At 40.0% G+C, this 20,099-nt stretch overlaps 1 protein-coding gene across 4 annotated transcripts; it reads left to right on the forward strand.

The window, feature by feature from the left end:
* The first annotated feature begins 6,332 nt into the window (after positions 1–6,332).
* Positions 6,333–20,050, forward strand: golga3 (golgin A3). Of its 4 annotated transcripts, none has more exons than XM_041999376.1 (24): positions 6,333–6,386; positions 7,414–7,703; positions 8,885–9,166; positions 9,891–10,003; positions 10,102–10,826; positions 10,928–11,036; positions 11,270–11,576; positions 11,657–11,859; positions 11,979–12,116; positions 12,277–12,438; positions 12,542–12,910; positions 13,138–13,215; positions 14,357–14,620; positions 14,750–14,844; positions 15,184–15,400; positions 15,838–15,981; positions 16,153–16,350; positions 16,490–16,606; positions 16,867–17,006; positions 17,140–17,272; positions 17,435–17,557; positions 17,788–17,952; positions 18,048–18,214; positions 18,330–20,050. In XM_041999376.1, exons 2-24 carry the CDS (start codon positions 7,538–7,540, stop codon positions 18,517–18,519), a joined length of 4,605 nt encoding a protein of 1,534 aa, XP_041855310.1. In that variant the 5' UTR covers positions 6,333–6,386; positions 7,414–7,537; the 3' UTR covers positions 18,520–20,050. The 4 variants fall into 4 exon arrangements, with proteins under 4 accessions (XP_041855310.1, XP_041855312.1, XP_041855313.1 ...); XM_041999378.1 differs by having other exon boundaries at positions 18,051–18,214; XM_041999379.1 differs by having other exon boundaries at positions 8,885–9,040.
* The last annotated feature ends 49 nt before the right edge of the window (positions 20,051–20,099 follow it).

Genomic DNA, 20,099 nt, shown 5'->3' on the forward strand with positions numbered 1-20,099 from the left:
TTAAGACGTACATGCAGAGAAATATACACTGTCGCCCCCGTGTGGTCAGAGATTATGATGGGTCACAGATTTTGGTGTAACACCGCAAGCCACGCTAGCTAAAGGTGCTACCAACATCGGCGCGTTGTTTGCAATATCCACGACAGAAAATGACAGCAATTGCTGCAACTGAGGCTGCCTATGAGTAGCACACAGTGAAACACGGACTAAGTAACCGAAAAGTCTACTTTGTTAAACTTAATGGCATTCAATGATTCAAATGTGGTGAAAAGATTCATTTAAATCGAATATTATACCCTTTTAATGTTGTGATTTTTTTATTTTGTTATTGTTGTTGTTGTTGTTGTTATTATTATTGTTGTTGTTGTTCTTGTTGTTGTTTTATTTATTATATTTAAAAATTTATATTTAAATAAATAAATAAATAAATAAATAAATAAATGTACCTTATTTGGCTGAGAAAGCGTTGGCAACCATAGACATAATAAAGAGTAGACGCCGCATTAGCCATTGGAGCGCGAGAAATGCGGCCGCCATATATATGCCAAAGATGCCAGAGTGCAGCATATTCCTGTTCGAATTTGCGGGCTTGCTTTTCACTAGTAAATTTGTATGTTATATTGATATTATATTGATCATACTGTGTGAATCGAATATTACTGTGCTGTCTTTATGCCCATCAGTGAAATCATAGCTAGTGTGGTGGGCTATGTTTAGTGCCAAAGTTCACCTCATAAATCATAGCAATGCCTTAGATTACAACTGACACAAAAACTCTATTGTAGAAATTGTAGAAATTTTACACTGATGTCACAGCCTGTGTTATTCACATATTTCACTATCAGTAAGCTACTTCTCATGACTCATTCCACCATATTTACTTGAAAATGCAGACAACTGAGCATCTAAAAAGTTTCTAGATAAGCTTAATCACAATTTTAACAGGGATGATTCATTATAAACAGTTTTGCATCACAATAGTAGTTTTGTTAAAAATTGTTGTAAGAAGTTGGAAGGAAGCAAATAAGATTGACCATATTTGTGAATTGTTTCCCAAAGACAAAGATTTAAGGAAGAAGTGGGAAGTGGCTTTGAGGAGGGAAGGATTCACTGCCAGTATTTCCCATGTGCTTTATAGTGAACATTTTAAGCAGGGGGATTTTGATAGGGCAGGCCAGTTGTCCGACTCAAAGATGGTGTTATTCCATCCATCTTCTGCTTCCCAGTTCACCTCCAAAAGGTAGGTGAATCATCATAACTGATTCATAAATGTAAATATTCTTCACCCAGTCAGCTGGCAGGGTGAGATATTCTTTTCAACTATTATGCTTCTTCTTTTTAGCTGGAAAAGGATAGGACAACAAATACCTCCAGAAGAGCTGAAGAGAACATGTCTGTGGCCTCTCAGGATGAGCCAACAACTGAAACCTCTCAACCACAACCTCAGCCTAATGATGTGAGTATTTTTTACTGTTAACATTATATCATAATGGCTCTGGAGATATAACAGCAGCATATCACATATCATGGTCCTGCTGCTACTCACAAATAAACCTATTCATATACAAATAAAGGCAGTATTAACATGCATTCCTGGCACACACACACACAGTACTGGCAATGACTTTCACAGGTAATGACTATAAGAAATAATGTGGGCCATACGCTTGTGGTGTCAACGTGATGTGTGTGGAGGCAAATATCACTCAAACCATGTTCATCCAACTCTGTAGGATCACAGCTATGCTTTGCCGGCTTCTCATACTGCTCTTAAGAGAAGACTTGATGAAACTCAAGCAAGGATGAAAATCCAGGAGAGAGATAAGAAGAATGCCATGGCCAGAGAAACAAGGGCAAATAGGGCAGTGAAGTCTCTTTTGGGGGATTTGAGGGAAAAGAACTTAATTAATGAAGAGCTGGAAGAGAGGCATGAATTTTACTCAGGTAAAACACAATTAGCTATTTAAAATTCATACACTTTTTTCTTCACAGTATTAGTTAAACTTTAGTTATTATTTTAAAGGGGGTTTGCTAATTTTTACTCATATAATTTAAGACCTTCAGCTTTTTTTTTTTACAGGTGGCTGTGTTCGGTGGATGATAATCCTGATGAGAACCAGAGAGACCGGCAATGTGGCTGCTGAAGATGACACCGTGTCCCTGTCTGCTGTAGAGATGTCCTCAGCAGAAACTGAGCACCCATCTCCATTCGCCAACATTTCGGCTGTCGTGTGTGACCACAGCCATCTTCCCACTCGGTTTGGTGGTCTGGTGGAAAATGCTCCGGTCTACATAGCAGGACTTGTAGTCCTGTCCTGTGGGGTGTGCCATGCAAGCTTGGTCAGAGATGCTGTCCCATCATCATCTGACGAGAGCTACCACCTTTTAGCCCTGAAAAACAACGGTGATTTAGTGATTGCATCACATGGCACAGTGAAGGTTTGTTTATGTTTGTTTGTTGTTATTCATTATCTTTGCATATTGAAGTGGCTTTGTAATTTATTTTCTCTATTTTTCAAAGTGTCTTTTAGCACTGTGTAGAGCACTATATAAGTATAGTGTATGTGCACCACATTGCCAAACTGACCACCCTTGACCTGCAAAAAGGTAGCATGAGAAAAACATTTAGTAAAACAGTCTTCTGTCAGGGGCTTTAGCTTTAAAATCTCTGTGAGATACTTTGTACATGTGTTAATATGGTTTGAGATGGGGATGATGTGTTAATGTGTAAACTTCTCTTTTTCTCTGTAGTATATCAATCCTCTACACAATTTTGTATACATTTTCCATTTCTCTGATATAGATCTTTTATCTACATTTATATAAACGACATTAATACTCTGTGTATGATTTGTATGTTTTTCTTTTCTCTAATCATACATCTTACACCTTATGTACATATGATTGATATTGATACTCTGATTTATTCATGTTTTCCTCTTATTTGATATATATAACATGTGGACTGGTTGAGCAAACTCCAGTGCCCCCTCCAAGACCCTGAAGAGTGTGTAGAGCTGGTCCACTGTTCCACGACTGGGACAAAAACTACACTGCCCCTCCTCAATCCGAGGTTCGACTGTCCGATGGACCCTCCTCTCCAGCACCCCTGAATAGACCTTACCAGGGAGGCTGAGGAGTGTGATCCTCCTGTGGTTGGAGAACACCCTCCAGTCCCCCTTTTTGAAGAGGGGGATCACCACATCAGCCTGACAGTTCAAGGGAACTGTCCCTGAGGGCCATATGATCCTGCAGAGACGTGTTGGCCAAGACAGCCCTACAGCATCCAGAGCCTTAAGGAACTCTGGGCGGACCTCATCCTCCCCTGGGGCCCTGCCACTGAGGAGCTTTTTAACCACCTCAGAAATGGGAGAACCAACACCAGGGTCCCCAGACTCTGTTTCCTCATCGAAAGACATGTTGGTGGGATTGAGGAGGTCTTCAAAGTATTCCCTCCACTGCCTCACAACGTCCAGGTCAGCAGCCCCCCATCCCCACTGTACACAGTGTTGATGGAGCACTGCTTTCCCTTCCTGAGCCACTGGATGGTGGACAAGAATCTTCTCGAAACTGTCCGGAAGTCATTCTCCATGGCCTCTCCAAGCTCCTCCCATACAGAGTTTTTGCCTTAGTGACCGCCGACGCTGCGATCCACTTAGCCTGCCGATACCCATCAGCTGCCTCTGGAGTCCCACAGGCCAAAAAAAGCCCAATAAGACTCCTTCAGCTTGATGGCATCCCTTACTGCTGGTGTCCACCAACTAGTTTGGGAGTTACAGCCACGACAAGCACCAACAACCTTGCGGCCACAGCTCTGGAGGCGCAGCACACAGCCCACTCAGACTCAATGTCCCCCGCCTCACCCCGGACATGGTTGTAGCTCTGCCAGAGATGGGAGATTAAACTATTTCTGACAGGGGACTCCACCAGATGATCCTAACAGACCCTCACAACACGCTTGGGTCTGCCAGGCCTGTGCCAAGTGCACATGTGGACATTCTTATGCCTGAACAAGATGTTTATTATGGACAATCCATGACGAGCACAGAAGTCAAATAACAAAACACATTATTGGATTTAGATCAGGGGGCCATTCCTCAAAATCACGCCCCTCCAGGTCTCACTGTCATTGCCCACGTGAACATTGTAGTCCCCGAGCAGAATGAGGGAGTCTCCTGAAAGAATGCTTTCCAACACCCCTTTCAAGGACCCCAAAAAGGGTGGGTACTCTGAACTGTTGTTTGATGCGTGAGCACAAACAACAGTCAGGACCTGTCCCCCCACTTGAAGGCGGAGGGAAGCTACCCTCTCGTCCACGGGGGTAAACCCCAACACACAGGCACCAAGTTGGTGGGCAATGTGTATGCCCACACCTGCTCGGCACACTCCATAATGGAAGAGGGTCCAGCCCCTCTCGAAGACAGTTGTTCCAGAGCCCAAGCCATACGTCGAGGTGAGTCAAACTATATCTAGCAAGAACTGCTCAACCTCACACACCAGCTAAGGCTCCTTCCCCGCCAGTGAGGTGACATTCCACGTCCCTAGAGCTAGTTTCTGCAGTGGAGGATCAGACTGCCAAGGCCCCCGCCTTTGGCCGCAGCCCAGCTCACATACAGTTAAGCCCAAAATTATTCATACCTCTGGCAAATTTTGATTTAAAGTTACTTTAATTCAACCAGCAACTTTTTTCTTGATTGGAAATGACACAGGCATCTCCCAGAAGATCATAAGATTATGTATAAGAGGCATCATTGTGGAAAAAAATATTTCTCAGCTTTTATTTACATTTAAACAAAGTGTCATGTCCAAAATTATTCATACATTTCTCAGTAATCAATAGAAGAGCCTTTACTGGTTATTACAGCAGTCAAATGCTTCCTATAATTGATGACCAGCTTTAAACACGTCTTCACTGGTATTTTTGCGAATTTAAATCTTTAGCAATGAGCTCCAACTCTTTCAGGTTGGAGGGTCCCCTTGCCATTATCCTGACATTTAGCTCCCTCCACAGATTCTCAATTGGATTCAAGTCAGGACTCTGGGTGGGCCACTGCAAAACATTAATGTTTTTGTCCACTAATCATTTCTTCAGCACTTTTGTTGTATGTTTTGGGTTGTTGTTGTGTTGAAATGTCTACTGGTGCCCAAGGCCAAGTTTCTCTGCAGACTGCCTGATGTTGTTGTTGAGAATCTTGGTGTATTGCTCTTTTTTCATGGTGCCATTTACTGCAATTAGGTTCCCTGGTGCATTGGCTGAAAAACACCCCCAAAGCATCAGATTCCCACCACCATGTTTGACAGTGGGGATAGTGTTCTTAAGGTAGAAGGCTTCTCCTTTTTTACACCAAATGAAGGGCACATCATTGTGGAAAAACAATTCCATTTTTGTTTCATCTGACCATAAAACAGAAGACCAGAAGTCTTCTTCTTTGTCCAGATGAGCATTTGCAAAGGCCAAGCGGGCTCTTGTATGCCTTATCTGGAGAAGTGGCGTCCTCCTTGGTTTGCATCCATGGAACCCAGCAGTGTGCAGTGTCTGTTGGACTGTCTACCTTGAGATGTTGCCACCAGCAGAGCCCAGATTCACCAGGATGCCCTTGGCGATGATCCATGGATTCATTTTCACCTCTCTCACTATCATCTTGGCCAGCACAGGTGTCACTTTTGGCTTCCGACCACATCCTTTGAGATTTTACAAAGTGCAAAACTTATTGTATTTTTAACAATACTTTGAACTGTAGTCACTGGAAATTGAAAACTTTTAAATAAGGCCTTATAGCCCTTTCCTGACTTGTGAGCAGCCACAATGCATATATATATATATATATATATATATATATATATATATATATATATATATATATATATGTGTGTGTGTGTGTGTGTGTGTGTGTGTGTGGGCCTCATTCAGTCTATGTGGAATCCTGTTTAATCTTACTACATAAAAAAGCAGCATGATTATAATACTATAATGATGTGCCTATGAACGCCCTCTATGCAATATTTAAGGCTCACAAACTGACAGCAAGTGTTTATCATGGCAAGGCACATTTCCAGGTACACATAGCTGGAAAGCAGGACACAGCTTTTTTTTTACCACAAGCACTGCATTCACCAGAATCCTTGTCCGTTCTATATTATGGTTCGTGTAATAACTTTACAAATTATATATGCATTTAAACAGTAACCCTATCATCATTTCATACCAAGTATTTTATATATTTTGTAACTTTATTTGTAAAGAGAGGATTTCCGTTGTTACCCGCCAAGTTTAATTTCCTTTCTTTTCATACACAACGTCGTTGTTCGCTTTCTGTTTCTAGTCGGACAGATAAAAGGACAGAAACTACACAGCCACGTAGTAAAACGCGAAGCTCGCAAAAAGGGTGAGCATTTATTGTCTACGTAACATTTAGCATTGTTGTCACTTCATAATTAACACACCGTTGGTTTAACGCAATTATACGACAATGGGTAAATCGTTTAATTGCTTGAAATATTTCACAAATTGTGCCTACGATGGCGCTGACGAACCTAGCTAACGACTTAGCACAATTAGCTTTCTTTCGGAAAGACGCCTAGCTGCTACTTTAGCATTGCTACCTGGTGTTAGCCTCCTAACGTCTAGTCTTTCGTTTGTCATTGGTTTGTTAAAGTGAAACAAACAAATCAACCCATTCGAGGGCAACATAAAACAGCTTTACTAATCTATTAATGTGGTTTGTTTATTTGTTGTTTTTTTATTTTAAAGGTACACCCCTACAAGATTCGTGCTAAAAAAAAAGAATGGCAAAAAATACTGCTGCACAACAGTTTACATGGCAATACTGCCTTTGTGTCAAAGGTTATCATTATTAGTAGACTGATAGATGGCATATGATAATAATGTCCAATAACACACAACTAGTACTACCGTCACTGTATCTTGGCCTGCGACATAAGATTTATACGTGTTTGGAAAATAGAAAAAGTCATAATCGACTTTTAGTTTATGAAAGCAATATGGCTGTAGATAACATCACCAGTATTAACCGCCTTTATATTAAAATGCGTGAATTGACATGTTTATGGTTGGGAGTGTGTCTTGCTCATTCGTTCACTTTTTTACGTTTTTAAAGATATATATTTGCAGCTCAGTTTGCTCCTTTTTTGATTGTAATTTGTTAAAAATAGGTTGATCATAACTGCATTTTAAAACATTTGATATGATTCTGTTTTTATTACAATTTAAGCTATATTTAACGGGGCACAATCCACTTAACTTTTGAGTAAGCTCGTTAGCGCCTGACTCCAGCTTATGTTCAAAGCAGGCTGTGTTGTTACGTAACATTATTAGTGTCTGCTACAGAGCAGTGGCTATGATCTACACGATCTCCCGAGATCTGTATTGATTTTATACATTTCTCTTCTCAGTGTTCTGAAGTGCCCCTGGGTACTGACATGATCCCAGGAAATCTATTTCCCCAGAAGATGGTTTTATAGGACCTTCAATCTAAAGGAGCACCAGCAGAAGTGTGACTGTTACTTTTTTTTCTGAATGGAAATGGATACTGGCCAACCAGAGATAGCACAGATGGAAGCCAATACTTATCAAGATGACCAAGGTATAAAATCCAAAGAGGCTGAAACCCGTTTTCTGGAATGTGAAACACAGTTGAAACAAGGGCTGGAGAATCCTCAAAATACAAAGGAAATTCACAATGGTGAGTGCTCATACTGTTTTGACAGAACAGGATTTGTCTGTCAAACTATATTACTTAGAAAGTTGTGTACTGATATGACACTATTTTCTCACCACCCCCTGAGCTAAAAATAAAATAAAATAAGCATCCAGTTGTAAATTGGTGGAGTTATCATTGTGGAAGAACCTACATCTAAAGAGAAGTATCTTGATGTGTCCATCATACAGTGCATTCCTACAAAGTTGCTATGCTTAGTACTAACTCTGCTCTTTGATCGGCATAGTTCTTTCCCCTTTAGCATATTACTAGTATGTCCTTTATCTAAAACTTGTATTCGGCCTTGCCATGACCTGTTTTAGTGGTTATTATAAAGGCTGATTCTTTTTGCTGCTACATATTACATGGCTCTTTGAACCTAAATGTTTAGCTGAACTGAATTAGTCATCATCAGTGTAGCAGCTGTGTTCATATTCAACAGTGGGCAAGCCTTGGAGAAAAGAAATCTGAATGCAAATGTATTTTTAGCTTTTAAGTCTTGGAATTCACAACAAAGATAAAAAATAAGTCAAAATCAAACTGTTGGAAACACAAAACAACCTGGCAAGTTTTCACTTTCTCACTAGTGTTTCCCATGATCTCTGTTTTAATATAAAAAAAACTTGGATTATTGATTTATATATATTTTTATTACATCAAACATGCATATTATGTCATAAATTAAATATTAAGATTGTGCAACTGAAAGTGTTTACTTGACTGCTCTGTCAGTTATTTCTAGGTTTTGTAAGTTTTACGTTGATAGCTTTATAACATGAGCAGATGTTCACAAAACTCTTGTGAAAATCTCATGCTTAATTTTGTTGGCCCATATAAGACAGATATGTGAGTCACATTTGCCAGTTACCCCCTGATCACTTAAACTAGTGAGTGTTCCAGCTTATGCAGAAAAATCCATGTAGAGTCAAGTATTTATTTTATAAGACCAGCTGGCAATGGTCTAAATCTGACAGAGTAAATAGATTTGCATGCAGCTTATGGGATGCTTCATTAGCCAAGTGACACCTTTTTCACTAAGGATATTGTTGCTTGACACAGTGGCTTAGCCAGTTTGTCAAGAGAATCACATCCATGGTGGCTAGTTCACAGGGACTTGCTTCTAATTTTCGCATTCCTTAAGGCTTTTCTTCCCCCTTATCTTTCAGGCCCTGTCACTTCAGATGTGATTCCAAATGGAAATGGAGTAGTAGCTGGCCTCAATGCTGCAGGGGACGCCCTCAGAAATGGGCCCCTGCCTCCAACAGCTCCTCCCCAGAGCACCAGCTCCCCTGTCAACTCGCAGACCCAAGAGCCTTCCCAAGGTGTGGCTGCTTATCCACCCATGATGCTAGAGGATTCTGAGGGGGCTAGTGCTGAGGTCACGATTCACAGGGGTGATGCTTTGCAGTCGCTCAGGCTCAGTATGCCTATGCAGGAAACTGAACTGTGTAAGCATAAAACTATGTGGAGTGAATGCCCCCTCATTAACACTCTTTTTTCTGACTTCATTTGCTGTGGAATGTGAGCATCTTTTGTGACTGCTATGATTCTGTAATACCTGAACAGAAGGACTCAAAGAGAATTCCTATTCTTAGTTTTAAGGTTGCTGTCTTTCTAAAAATCTTAAGGACAGTTAAATTCTTGTTGTATTTTTGGTGTGGGTGTTTCACTTGGAACACTGTGAGCTAATGACTGTTTTGGAACTAATCCCTGTGTTTAGTTTATCTTTTGGTGGTGTTTTATATGTAGACACAGCTGCTGTTTTTCACATTATGAGATGCATTATTTTTAATCAGTGTTTTAGTTTGACTTCATATCATTACTTCCATAGAAAATGTATAGCACTAAAGGATCATAACTGTCTCAGTAAATCTATTTAACACATTTATAGAAGCCTTGATTATTCCATAAAGATTTACATGATTCTACATTTCAATAATTTGTTTACTGCTGTTATTTAAGTGCAGGATTCCAAGTAACTTTGTTCATTATTGTATATAAAGAAATTGCTTAAGTTATTATGTTCACTCAAAGCAGCAGCACTCTGCTCAGTGACGGGATCTAGCATTTGTGTCAGTAATTTTGATTTGTAAAGACAGTATTGGGGTGTTTTTGGATTCTATGTGTTGGTGGGAACCAGTTTTGAGTTTGGCTTGACTTTGTTCTCTTCAGCCAACAAGAAGCCATCACTGGAGATGGAGAATGAGGAAAAGATTCGCTTGGAGGCTCGCCGCCGTCTGGAGGAGCAACTCAAGCAATACAGAGTGCAGCGACATAAGGAAAGGGTGAGTGACTACTGTTGCAGTAAGGTTATGGATGGAACTAATTTATGTTTAATTGTTTTTAACAAACTATTTGATTATTCTTTTCTTTGATCCCCCAGTCTCACCGCTCCAATGCTAAAAACAGACCATTCAGCACTCTAGATCCAGAACTTATGTTGCATCCCGAGGCACTACCCCGGGCTAATGCCGTTGCTATGACCAAGGAGTATTCTTTCCTGAGGACCAGTGTTCCGCGTGGCCCCAAGCTTGGTAGCTTGGGAATTCCCCCTGCCAAGGAGAGAAAGTCAAGGTCACCTCGCCCAAGTAAGATCCACTCCTTGGCTGATTTAAAATCTCCTGAGAATGAAGGTGGGAGTGGGGGAGGAGGAGGTGGCATGAAGATGGCAGATAACGCTGGTGGCTCCCTCCAGTCCACCATCAGCACTGTGTCCACACTATCCGAGGTCAGTGTGGTGTCAGAGTGCAGCACTTGTGAGACAGAGACACAGCTCAGTGTTTCACTCCAAGTCAGTGACAATGTGTCAGAAATTGATGGCAGTGAATCAGGAGCAAGGCCAGGGAATGATGGCAATGATAGTGACAGCTCCTCGTATAGCAGCGTGTCCACCAGGGGAACCTATGGCATGCTCTCTACTGCAGTGGAAAGGCAACGGGGACCTTACACTGTGGAGGGGAAGGAAATTGCCCCTGAGGCCATGGGTCAGTTCCCCTCCCTACAGGAGGTGCTGCAGGCAGCCAGTGAGGAGCAGCACCTGCTGGAAATGGAGCAGGAGACAGAAGGAACAGCAGAGCCTCGCAGCCGCAGGGACAGTTTCTCCAGCAGGTATATATATATGTTGTTCTCTTTCAGATAAAGAAATTAAATCCTGCTGATGTTGACTTTTGGAGTCACTATTTAGTAATTTTTATTAATGCTTGTTTTAGTGTTTCTCTGGAGAGTTCTGTGATGGGACACGACGACATGCTCCAGGTGCTGAAAGAGAAAATGAGACTAGAGGGTCAGTTGGAATCTTTGTCTTCTGAGGCCAGTCAGGTAATATAGTCTTTTTTTTTTCACTCCGCACAAAAACAGCTTTTACATCTACAGTTGTGGCCAAAATAGCATGGATACTTTGAAACATTACTGAAATGGCTCCTTTACAGTGTATTGGGCCAGACATAAAGTACTCAGTTTTGTAATTAGTTTGACTTTTTTATGGTTAAATATCTGTGACCACTAAAAGTAAATGCAATTACATTTGTATAAAAACATGTCATGTCCTCTAGGCTCTCAAGGAGAAGACAGAGCTTCAGGCCCAGCTTGCTACAGTGAATGCTCAGCTGCAGGCTCAAAAGGAGGACGCTCAAACCAGCCAGGAGAAGCAGAGTGCCCTCACTACGGAGGTTGGCACACTACGACAGAACTGCAGTCAGTTAGAGAAGGCCATGGTGGAGCTCCAGGGCAGTCTGGAGAGCAAAAATGCCAGCCTGACTTCTCTCAGCAATGATCTGAAGGTTTCTGAAGACCAATACAACAGACTGATGGTGAAGGTTGAGGAGTTGCAAAACAATGTAACTTCAAGGGACAATACTGGTGAGTGATATACTCTTTAGAGTTGAGTGTAAAGTCACCTCTGACCATATTTTGAGTGAGATGTTTTGATCCTTTTGCAGTTCAAGATTTACGCAATCAGATGGGTGGCCTGCAGAGTCAGCTTCAGCAGGTGCAGCTGGAGCGCAGCACCTTACAGAGCCGGCTTAAGACTTCCCAGGCAGAGATTGACTCACTCCAGCAGGTCAGGCAGTGGTACCAGCAGCAGCTAGCACTGGCCCAGGAGGCAAGAGTACGACTGCAAAGTGAAATGGCCAACATGCAGGTAAGGTTAATTCTTATGCGGTTGGTTTTGGTACCATGGTTGTGATGATTTGGCATAAAAATGTTCAAACAACTGTCAAGACATCATGGGTGACTGGTTAAATTCTCTTTCTGTCAAAGGCCGGAAAGATGACTCAGATTGGTGTTGTGGAACATCTGAAGCTGGAAAATGTGACACTTTCTCATCAACTTACAGAGACCCAACACCGCTCCATCAAAGAAAAAGAGCGCATTGCTGTGCAGCTGCAGAGCATTGAGGTATACACTGTCAACATCCATTTCATATCTAGATGGTTTGGATGAAACAGTAAATTAACTCTTTTGTTTTAACTGTAATCTTTTTAATGTGTCTGTCAAGGTTTGTATGAACAAGAATCTGATTTTAAACTTTTTTATGCCCTTATAATGTCTGACGTAGGCTGACATGTTAACACAAGAGGCTGCTTATAAGCAGATCCAGGATGCAAAAACTATGGTGGAAGATGATCTACAGCACAAACTAGAGGAGTTTGAAGAGGAGAGAGATCGACTAATTAAACTAGCCAACACAGCCAGCACCCTGGAGAGGGAACTCGAGCAGGTATTTTTTCCAAATAAAACAGCAGTGTTTTCCATCATGAAATGGGCTGTGAAATGTTTGCTCTACCCTGCTCTAAGCTGCTGTCAAACTGTGTTTCTTTTAGGTGAAGTTTACCCTTTCCCAAAAGGATGTGCAGCTGCAGTCACTTCAGAAAGAACATCTGGAGCTGATGCGGCAGCTGACGACCACTCAGGAGAATCTTCATACCAAAGAACAGTCCATCAACCAGTTGGAGGCTCGGTACCTGGAACTTGAAGCCCAGCTGGCCGAACTGCAGACGGAGAACAGCACCAAGGATGATAACATCCAGTACCTCCAGAATGAGAAAATTGTCCTGGAGGTTGCACTTCAGGCAGCCCGAGCTGATAAGAGCCAACTTGACGAGGGTGCTGAGCGACTGGGAGAGGATGTTTTAGTGGCCTCAGAGTTATTGGATCAGCTCAGACAGGAAGTCCAAATCAAAGCCAGTCAGGTAAGAGACAAAAGAGATGTTAACATCATCAAATGTGGTTTTAAGACTCAACCTTGAAGTTATTTTAATAACCAAAAGGGAATGTTTAACATATTCTTCTTTTTAAGAAAGCATCAACCATACTCTGGTTAAGAAACCATTAATTTTACAAATTTAGATTTTTTTTTTTTTTTTTTGGGATATCTCTTAAATTGTTTAGAAACTGAAATGCTTTTGTGACATTACAGATTGAAACCCTGCAACAAGAAAACAATTCCCTGAAGAAACAAGCTCAGAAATTAAAGGAACAGTTCCAGCAACAAAAAGTAAGATCTCTCCCTTGTTCCTACATGGATGTAGCTCTTTCCCTCTGTGTAAAGTTAGTAGAAGGCAGGGAGAAGTTGAGACTGGATGTACATGTAGAGGCACTTGTCATAAATCTCCCAACTGGCCCACTGATGATTGAGTTGTGGGAGGATGTATTGTAGAGCCAGCAAGCAGTCTGATTCTCTGAATAATGCCCAAACTCTTAGATGACATGCCTCACTGGATAAAGCAGTGATTGCTTTATTGCACTGACAAGCTGTCAAAGAGAGGGAGGAGTTAATTGACAGAATGACAGAAATTTTCTCTGAATAGTATCTCTCTAAAGGTTTGAGTCGTGGACTCTCTGCATTTTCACTTTGCTCCTTCAGATTGTATCTGAATTGCTTTGAGTACCCATGAAATGAAAAATATTGTACATCTTAGAAATCGGAAAATTTCAACCATATTTCACAAACTGAATCTTTCTCATAGCAGAATATGAAAAAAAAACTAATAAAACTAAACTAAAAATTAAAGTCTGTGATGAGTCATACAATTTAACAAGGATGAATAACAGCCCATCATGTGTGTATGGTCCAGGAAAGCAAGTGTGATGAGGTAATTGCAGCTGGCTATGCACATTAAGTTTAAACAAAGCAGATTATTGTGTTTTATTCTTATTCTTTTAACAAGCTTACTCTTCTTGTATGTTTTGTCATTTTTTTAAATACATGATAGATACATGACATGTCACATTTTATCATTACCTATTTTAAAATTAGTAATATATTTTGATTACACTTTTCATTTTATAATCTCTGAAGAATAAATAGTGTATGCCACAGCTTTGCTTTTTTGTTTCCTTTAATAAAATGTGTATTCCTTTTCCTGGAACAAGGCTGTTTAAGAGGAGAACTTTTAAATAAGCAACTCTAGATTAGGAATGTTTTAATTTTTTCCTTTTGTGAAACCTGTCTGTAGTGTGGGTTTTAAATCCTGTTGGCAGCCATCTCTTTTTGCAGCATCTAGTTAGTACATCCTGCTAAAGCTTATTGCACGCTCAGTCAAGACAAATATCAGCAAGACTACACAGATTCTTTGTTAGGAATTTTTTGGTTTGTTTTTGTTTTCATCAGGCGCACAATGTTGTTGACTTTGCAGGTGATGGTGGAAGCATATCGCCGGGATGCCATCTCCAAGGACCAGTTAATCAGTGAGCTCAAGTCCACCAAAAAGCGTCTGTTGGTGGAGGTGAAAGACCTGAAGCAGGAGCTGCAAGGGGCTCAGGGTGAGAAGCAGAAGGCAGAGCTTGAGCAGGCTCGGTTGCAGAAGGAAGTGGCAAGAGTCCAGGAGCAAATGAATAACATGGAAGCCCATTTGCAAGCCATTCAGACAGAAAGGGACCAGCTAGAAACCCAGATTCAGGTAATTTGTTTGATATTTATTACTGAATTTATTTAACCAAGTATTTTAATAATAGTGGTAAAGAAAATACAAAATTTTTAGGCAGTATTTTGTTTTAAAGAGATATATATGGTTTTCCTCCCAACCCAGTCTCTGCAGTTCGATCAGAACCAGCTGGCGGCCGTGACTCAAGAGAATGAGGGCCTGAGGAAGCAGGTGGAGCAAATGGAAGGAGAAGCCAAGAAGTGAGTCATGTGCTGCTTTGCGATTTCAGAAGCTTAAATAAAAAGTCAATAATGACCTAAAGTGTGATGCATGATGTTGTTGGCTTTTTATTATATATACAAATATGGAACAGTCCCTATACAAATCTCTTCTTGAAATATGTATTTGTACATGTGACTGCTCGTTTAGCAAGTTTGTGTGTTGTTTGCATCTGCAAATAAAATATCTAAAGATGCACAATCTGAATACCAACATTGTATTCTCACACATATGATCATCTGTCAGAACAGCCATTTTTAATTAGATGTTTTCCTTCTTCTCGTTTTAATATTTTAAATTTTTAATGTGCATAAAAATAGGGCGATCTCAGAGCAGAAGGTGCGCATGAAGAGGCTGGGAACAGACTTGACCAGTGCTCAGAAGGAGATGAAAGCTAAACACAAGGCCTACGAAAATGCTGTGGGCATTTTGAGCAGAAGGCTCCAAGAGGCTCTGACTGACAAGGAGACAGCAGAAGCAGAGTTAGTCAAACTCAAGGCCCAGGTGTCAGATGGAGGAAACAGCCAAGTCTTACAGGTAAAGCACAAACCTGACAGACCTTGACTATTTCAATTAAATTCACGACTACAACGTAAGACACTTAGAATCTCACAAATACAAAAGTGCATCACTGTTAAAACAAAGTGCTGTTCTGCAAATAAAAGCACTCACTTTCATCTCTGGTGCCTCTCACAGCTGTACTGCTTAGGTCTGATAATAGTCTTTGACATGCAGACAAGGGATTTTTTTTTAAATCAAAGCCTGTCAGACCTGTCTAAAACAAGACATGATTTTGCATTAAAATGTCTCATTTTATACCATAAAGGCATACAGTGGATATATTTATACAGCAGAAATGTCATAACTTGCTTTTTTTCATAAAGATATTTATGTTCATTATTAATAATCATTGATAATTGTAGTTGGCTTTCTAAAATGTATTGAAATACAGAATAGTTTTGTTTGTCAAACAGGAGAAGATTGAGGCTTTACAGGCTGAGCTGCAAGCCGTTACAAACAGCAAGACAATGTTAGAAAAGGAGCTGCAAGAAGTGATCACTCTCACTTCCACAGAGCTGGAGGAATATCAGGAGAAGGTTCTGGAGCTCGAGGATGAGGTGAAAATATGATCATTTTCAATCTATTTTTGATCTGTTAGGGTTATTGTAACACAAAATGTTTGTATTTAATTGAAAATGATTACTTTGAATATTTACAATACAGACATGTTTAAGTTGGATGGTTTGACATTGAAATTACTCAGTTCACAACATTGATTTATTTTACAGCTTCAAGAGTCTCGCTGCTTCAAGAAACGGATCAGGAAGTTAGAAGATGCCAACAAAAAGTTGGCACTTGAGTTGGAACACGAAAAAGGGAAACTGACTGGATTAGCACAGTCCCATAATGCATTGCGAGAACATGCTAATATTTTGGAATCTGCCTTGGCAAAAAGGGAGGCAGATCTTGTTCAGCTCAACTTGCAGGTGAAGAACTAACTCTCCATCTCATAATAGTATTGTTTTATATCTTAAAATAAGATCAAAGTAAGAAAATGTACCTCTAAACGTGTTTTTCTGACAGGATTTTGCTTTTGCATTAACCTTTTTCTTTGTCTTTTCTTAGGTTCAAGCTGTTCTGAAGCGTAAAGAGGAGGAGGACCAACAAATGAAACAGATGGTGCAAACTTTACAGCTCGCTTTGGAGAAAGAAAAAAACAAAGTCAAGGACTTGAAAGAGCAGGTAGATGTTCTATGATGTACAAGATGTGTTGGTTTTTTTATGGGAAGCTGTCCTTTAGCTTATAAGAAAACATATTGCCCTCATAGTCATATTCCTTTGAGATAATAATAAACTTTCTTCACATTCTAAAAGCTGGACAACTGAATTACAAAACACATCCATTTTTAGGATTTTCTGCCTTTCTTTCCCATCAGTTTTAGATCTGTAGAGCTGCACTAATATTGTGTTTTCAGGTTGTAATTATTAAATGTGTCCCGTAGGTGGCAGCAGCAAAGGCAGAGGCAGCCCACAATAGAAGGCACTACAGGGCAGCCATGCTGGAGCTGTCAGAGATCAAGAAGGACTTGCAGGCCAAAGAGGACCTTGTCAAAGCGCTGCAGAGTGAAGCTCAGAAACTACAGTATGTGCATTTATCTGATTTAAAGACTACAGTTAATTTGAAAAATTGTGTTTGAAATCTAAAATTGTGCAAAATCCACAGTGGCTGAAAAATCACACCTTCCATTTATCAGTGAATATGTTATACTCTGCAGAGCTCAGGATGACCAGCACACTCAGGATGTTTCCAGGTTTCAAGAGGAGCTTGCTGAAGCTAATGCTCAGCTTCAGATCCTCCAGAAGCAACTCGATGAGGAGCTAGCTAAGCAGCCCCTCACCAACCAAGAGGTACGGACTCTGAGCCAGGGTTTGGAATTCTATTTTTTATGTTATTATTATTATTATTATTATTAATAACTTTTAAAACCTCAACCTTTCTCAAATATATTACCTTTTGTAAGTCAGATTTGTCTAAATAGTACTGATGTCTAATATTGACTTCTGACTCAGGTTGAAGACCTGAAATGGGAGGTGGAGCAGAGGCAGAGGGAGATTGAAGCTCAGAAGCAGCAGCTGGAGATGATGGAACAATGCCACCACAGGGAGCTTGATAATTTACAGACAGCTCTGCAGGCAAGCATTCACTATTTTCAAAAATATGAACATGAAGTCGTGAACTATAGTTTACTACTTAAGTAGTTATAAAATATAGTTTTGGCATTTTTGCAATTCATAGAGTTCCTTTTATAAAAGTCTGTAAAGAAAATTTAAGAGAGCACTTGGGTTATTTTTCTTTGTGTCATTAAAACCATCTTCCTGATTGTAAAGTGACATAATTCAAATAAATGAACTGTCTATTTCAGAACATCAAGGTGGAGCTGGAGTCTGTGCAGGAGGAGCTGACCAGCACCAGGAAGGACAAATTTATGCTACAAGCCAAAGTGGGTGAACTGAGAAACAGCATGAAGACAGTCCTGCTGCAAAACCAGCAACTCAAACAAGATCTCAAACAGAGTCGCCTTAAAAAGGTAAACCTCCTTTGTTTGGCACAAAGTATAATGCCAAAAAGCTGTCTGCTCAAGATAATTGACTAAAGCATTTTCTTGTAATGTTGCTGGAGCAGCAGCGCATGGAGTTAAAGAGCGATGGGAACCCATCCAATCCAATGACGCCTGTTAAGATCCCAGACTGTCCAGTGCCTGCCTCTCTGCTGGATGAGTTATTGAAACCGTCAACGTCTGTCAATAAGGAACCTCTCAACAACCTGCACAACTGTCTGCGGCAGCTTAAGTAAGCCTATTGTCCCATCTGAATGAGTTAAAGATCATCCATACACCTACATGAAACTTTTTTTAAGTATGTGAACTGGTGCCATTTTTTTCTTTCTTTTATTTCTTCCTGTCAGGGAGGAGATGGACAGCCTCCAGAAACAGATGGAAGAACACACAGTAACAGTACATGAGTCAATGAGCTCATGGGCAAACGCAGAGGAGGGACTGGCTCAACTGGGGCTTCAAAACAACAACTCCAGATCGTCAACAGTGGTAAACAACATGGTGGAAAACAATAATGAAGCAGACCAGCAGCAATCATAACAATACAAAGGTTTTCTCAGGCTAATAGAGGAAAACGTGGAGTTTTATCCACAAAGGCACTTTTAAGCTCCTTATTCCCTTTCTCTTAACAATTGCTGCCAACATTTGGCGTTTTTTTTTCCATCAGCACGAAGGTGCTTTTGCAAAGTAATACTTTATATATCATAGCTTTATTATTTCCTCTTTATTTAGTAGTTGTTTATATTTTGGTGTTTTTTTGTCACATTTATTTATAAAGAGCTCAGAAATTGTTTTATTTGGCAGCCTCCCCAGAGGACCATCCTTTTCAGTTTTGCTTTCATAGATTCAAATATGGTGTAGATATGAAGGTTAATCTGTTGAGCCAGTTTTACCCTAATAAGGATTTCTCCTTATTAAACTGTCATAAATCCTCTTTCACATAATAAATTAGTCACATAAATGTTGCTTACTGGCGAACATTATTTTGAAAAGTGTTTTCAATAACAAAAACTACAAGCTGTTCTTCCATTTATCGTGCCTGTTTGTGATGCCACTCATCTGTGATTTTACCAACATGGTTAGACATCCACATGGTTTTTGAGGAGTTTGTAATTAAACTGTATCACTTTGTGTTAAAATGCAGTGTTTCTTATGTTATCTGTAACCATATCACCTTGGGTTCTAAATTGTAATAACATTAGTCTCAGTTATGTTTGTTTAGCATGAACTGCAGTAATTTGTACACAAAAGCCTTAAGCAATCTTTGATATGCTATTAAGGACTAAGTCGGTTTGGATGAGTGTTTTTTTTCTGCTAAGGGTATGTGCAAGATGTAATATGTTATATTGTATATGTGGGTGAATCCTCTCTGAAAACATTTATTGTGAAATGAATCACATCAGCTGACATTGCACACTAGATTATCAAAATCAACTGACAGAGAAAGCTGTAATCTGAAACAAACAAACTAGTTCTAATAACAGCAGGTGTGTTCACTTGTTAATTTCCTGTTTGTTACATTAGGTATTTACTGTATTTAACTCTCCCTCCCCAAAAAAAAAAACAAAACAAAACACAACATCTTATGTTGAACTCTGGTTCTGAGGTTATGGGATAAATTGTTGTATTCAGAGTTTAATATATACATGTCCATTTTTGTATGATTGTAAATTAATCAATTGTTTGTCGTGCAAAAAAGATGGAAATACAAGATATAAAATTCCAACCAGATCTGATAATTCTGCTACAGCTGCAACACGATTTTATTGCAAAGTGGACATTGGATGGTGCAGCAGCTTTCTGCATGCAACTGTGCTGCAACTGCTCTGTTGCCACATGAGAAAAGCCTGCCTTTCTTTTCTGCTAAAAGGGACATTAAACGTTATGGACAGTGTGTATTCGGGACAAATAATTGCAAATCAATCAATATACTGTATTTAACAAAATTCTTTTCCAATGTATCTACTTGCATCCCGTTGGATTTTTTTTTATAACTTCATTCCCGGTTGAACATTTGTGTTGGGAGATGTGATTGTATTTATCATAAAGTTGCACTATCCATCTGCTTCTACCTTGTGATCGTTGTGTTTTTCTTTTATGAAAACTAAAGTACTTTGGAG

This window comes from Melanotaenia boesemani, chromosome 11, assembly GCF_017639745.1.
Source record: "Melanotaenia boesemani isolate fMelBoe1 chromosome 11, fMelBoe1.pri, whole genome shotgun sequence".
Lineage (NCBI taxonomy): Eukaryota > Metazoa > Chordata > Actinopteri > Atheriniformes > Melanotaeniidae > Melanotaenia > Melanotaenia boesemani.

Bases quoted from the DNA above. Each gene is read 5' to 3' on its own strand.
- golga3 (XM_041999376.1), top strand. From the start codon at position 7,538: ATGGAAATGGATACTGGCCAACCAGAGATAGCACAGATGGAAGCCAAT. The intron at 7,704-8,884 runs GTGAGTGCTCAT...CTTATCTTTCAG, and splicing joins TACAAAGGAAATTCACAATG to GCCCTGTCACTTCAGATGTG. The intron at 15,982-16,152 runs GTGAAAATATGA...TTTATTTTACAG, and splicing joins TTCTGGAGCTCGAGGATGAG to CTTCAAGAGTCTCGCTGCTT.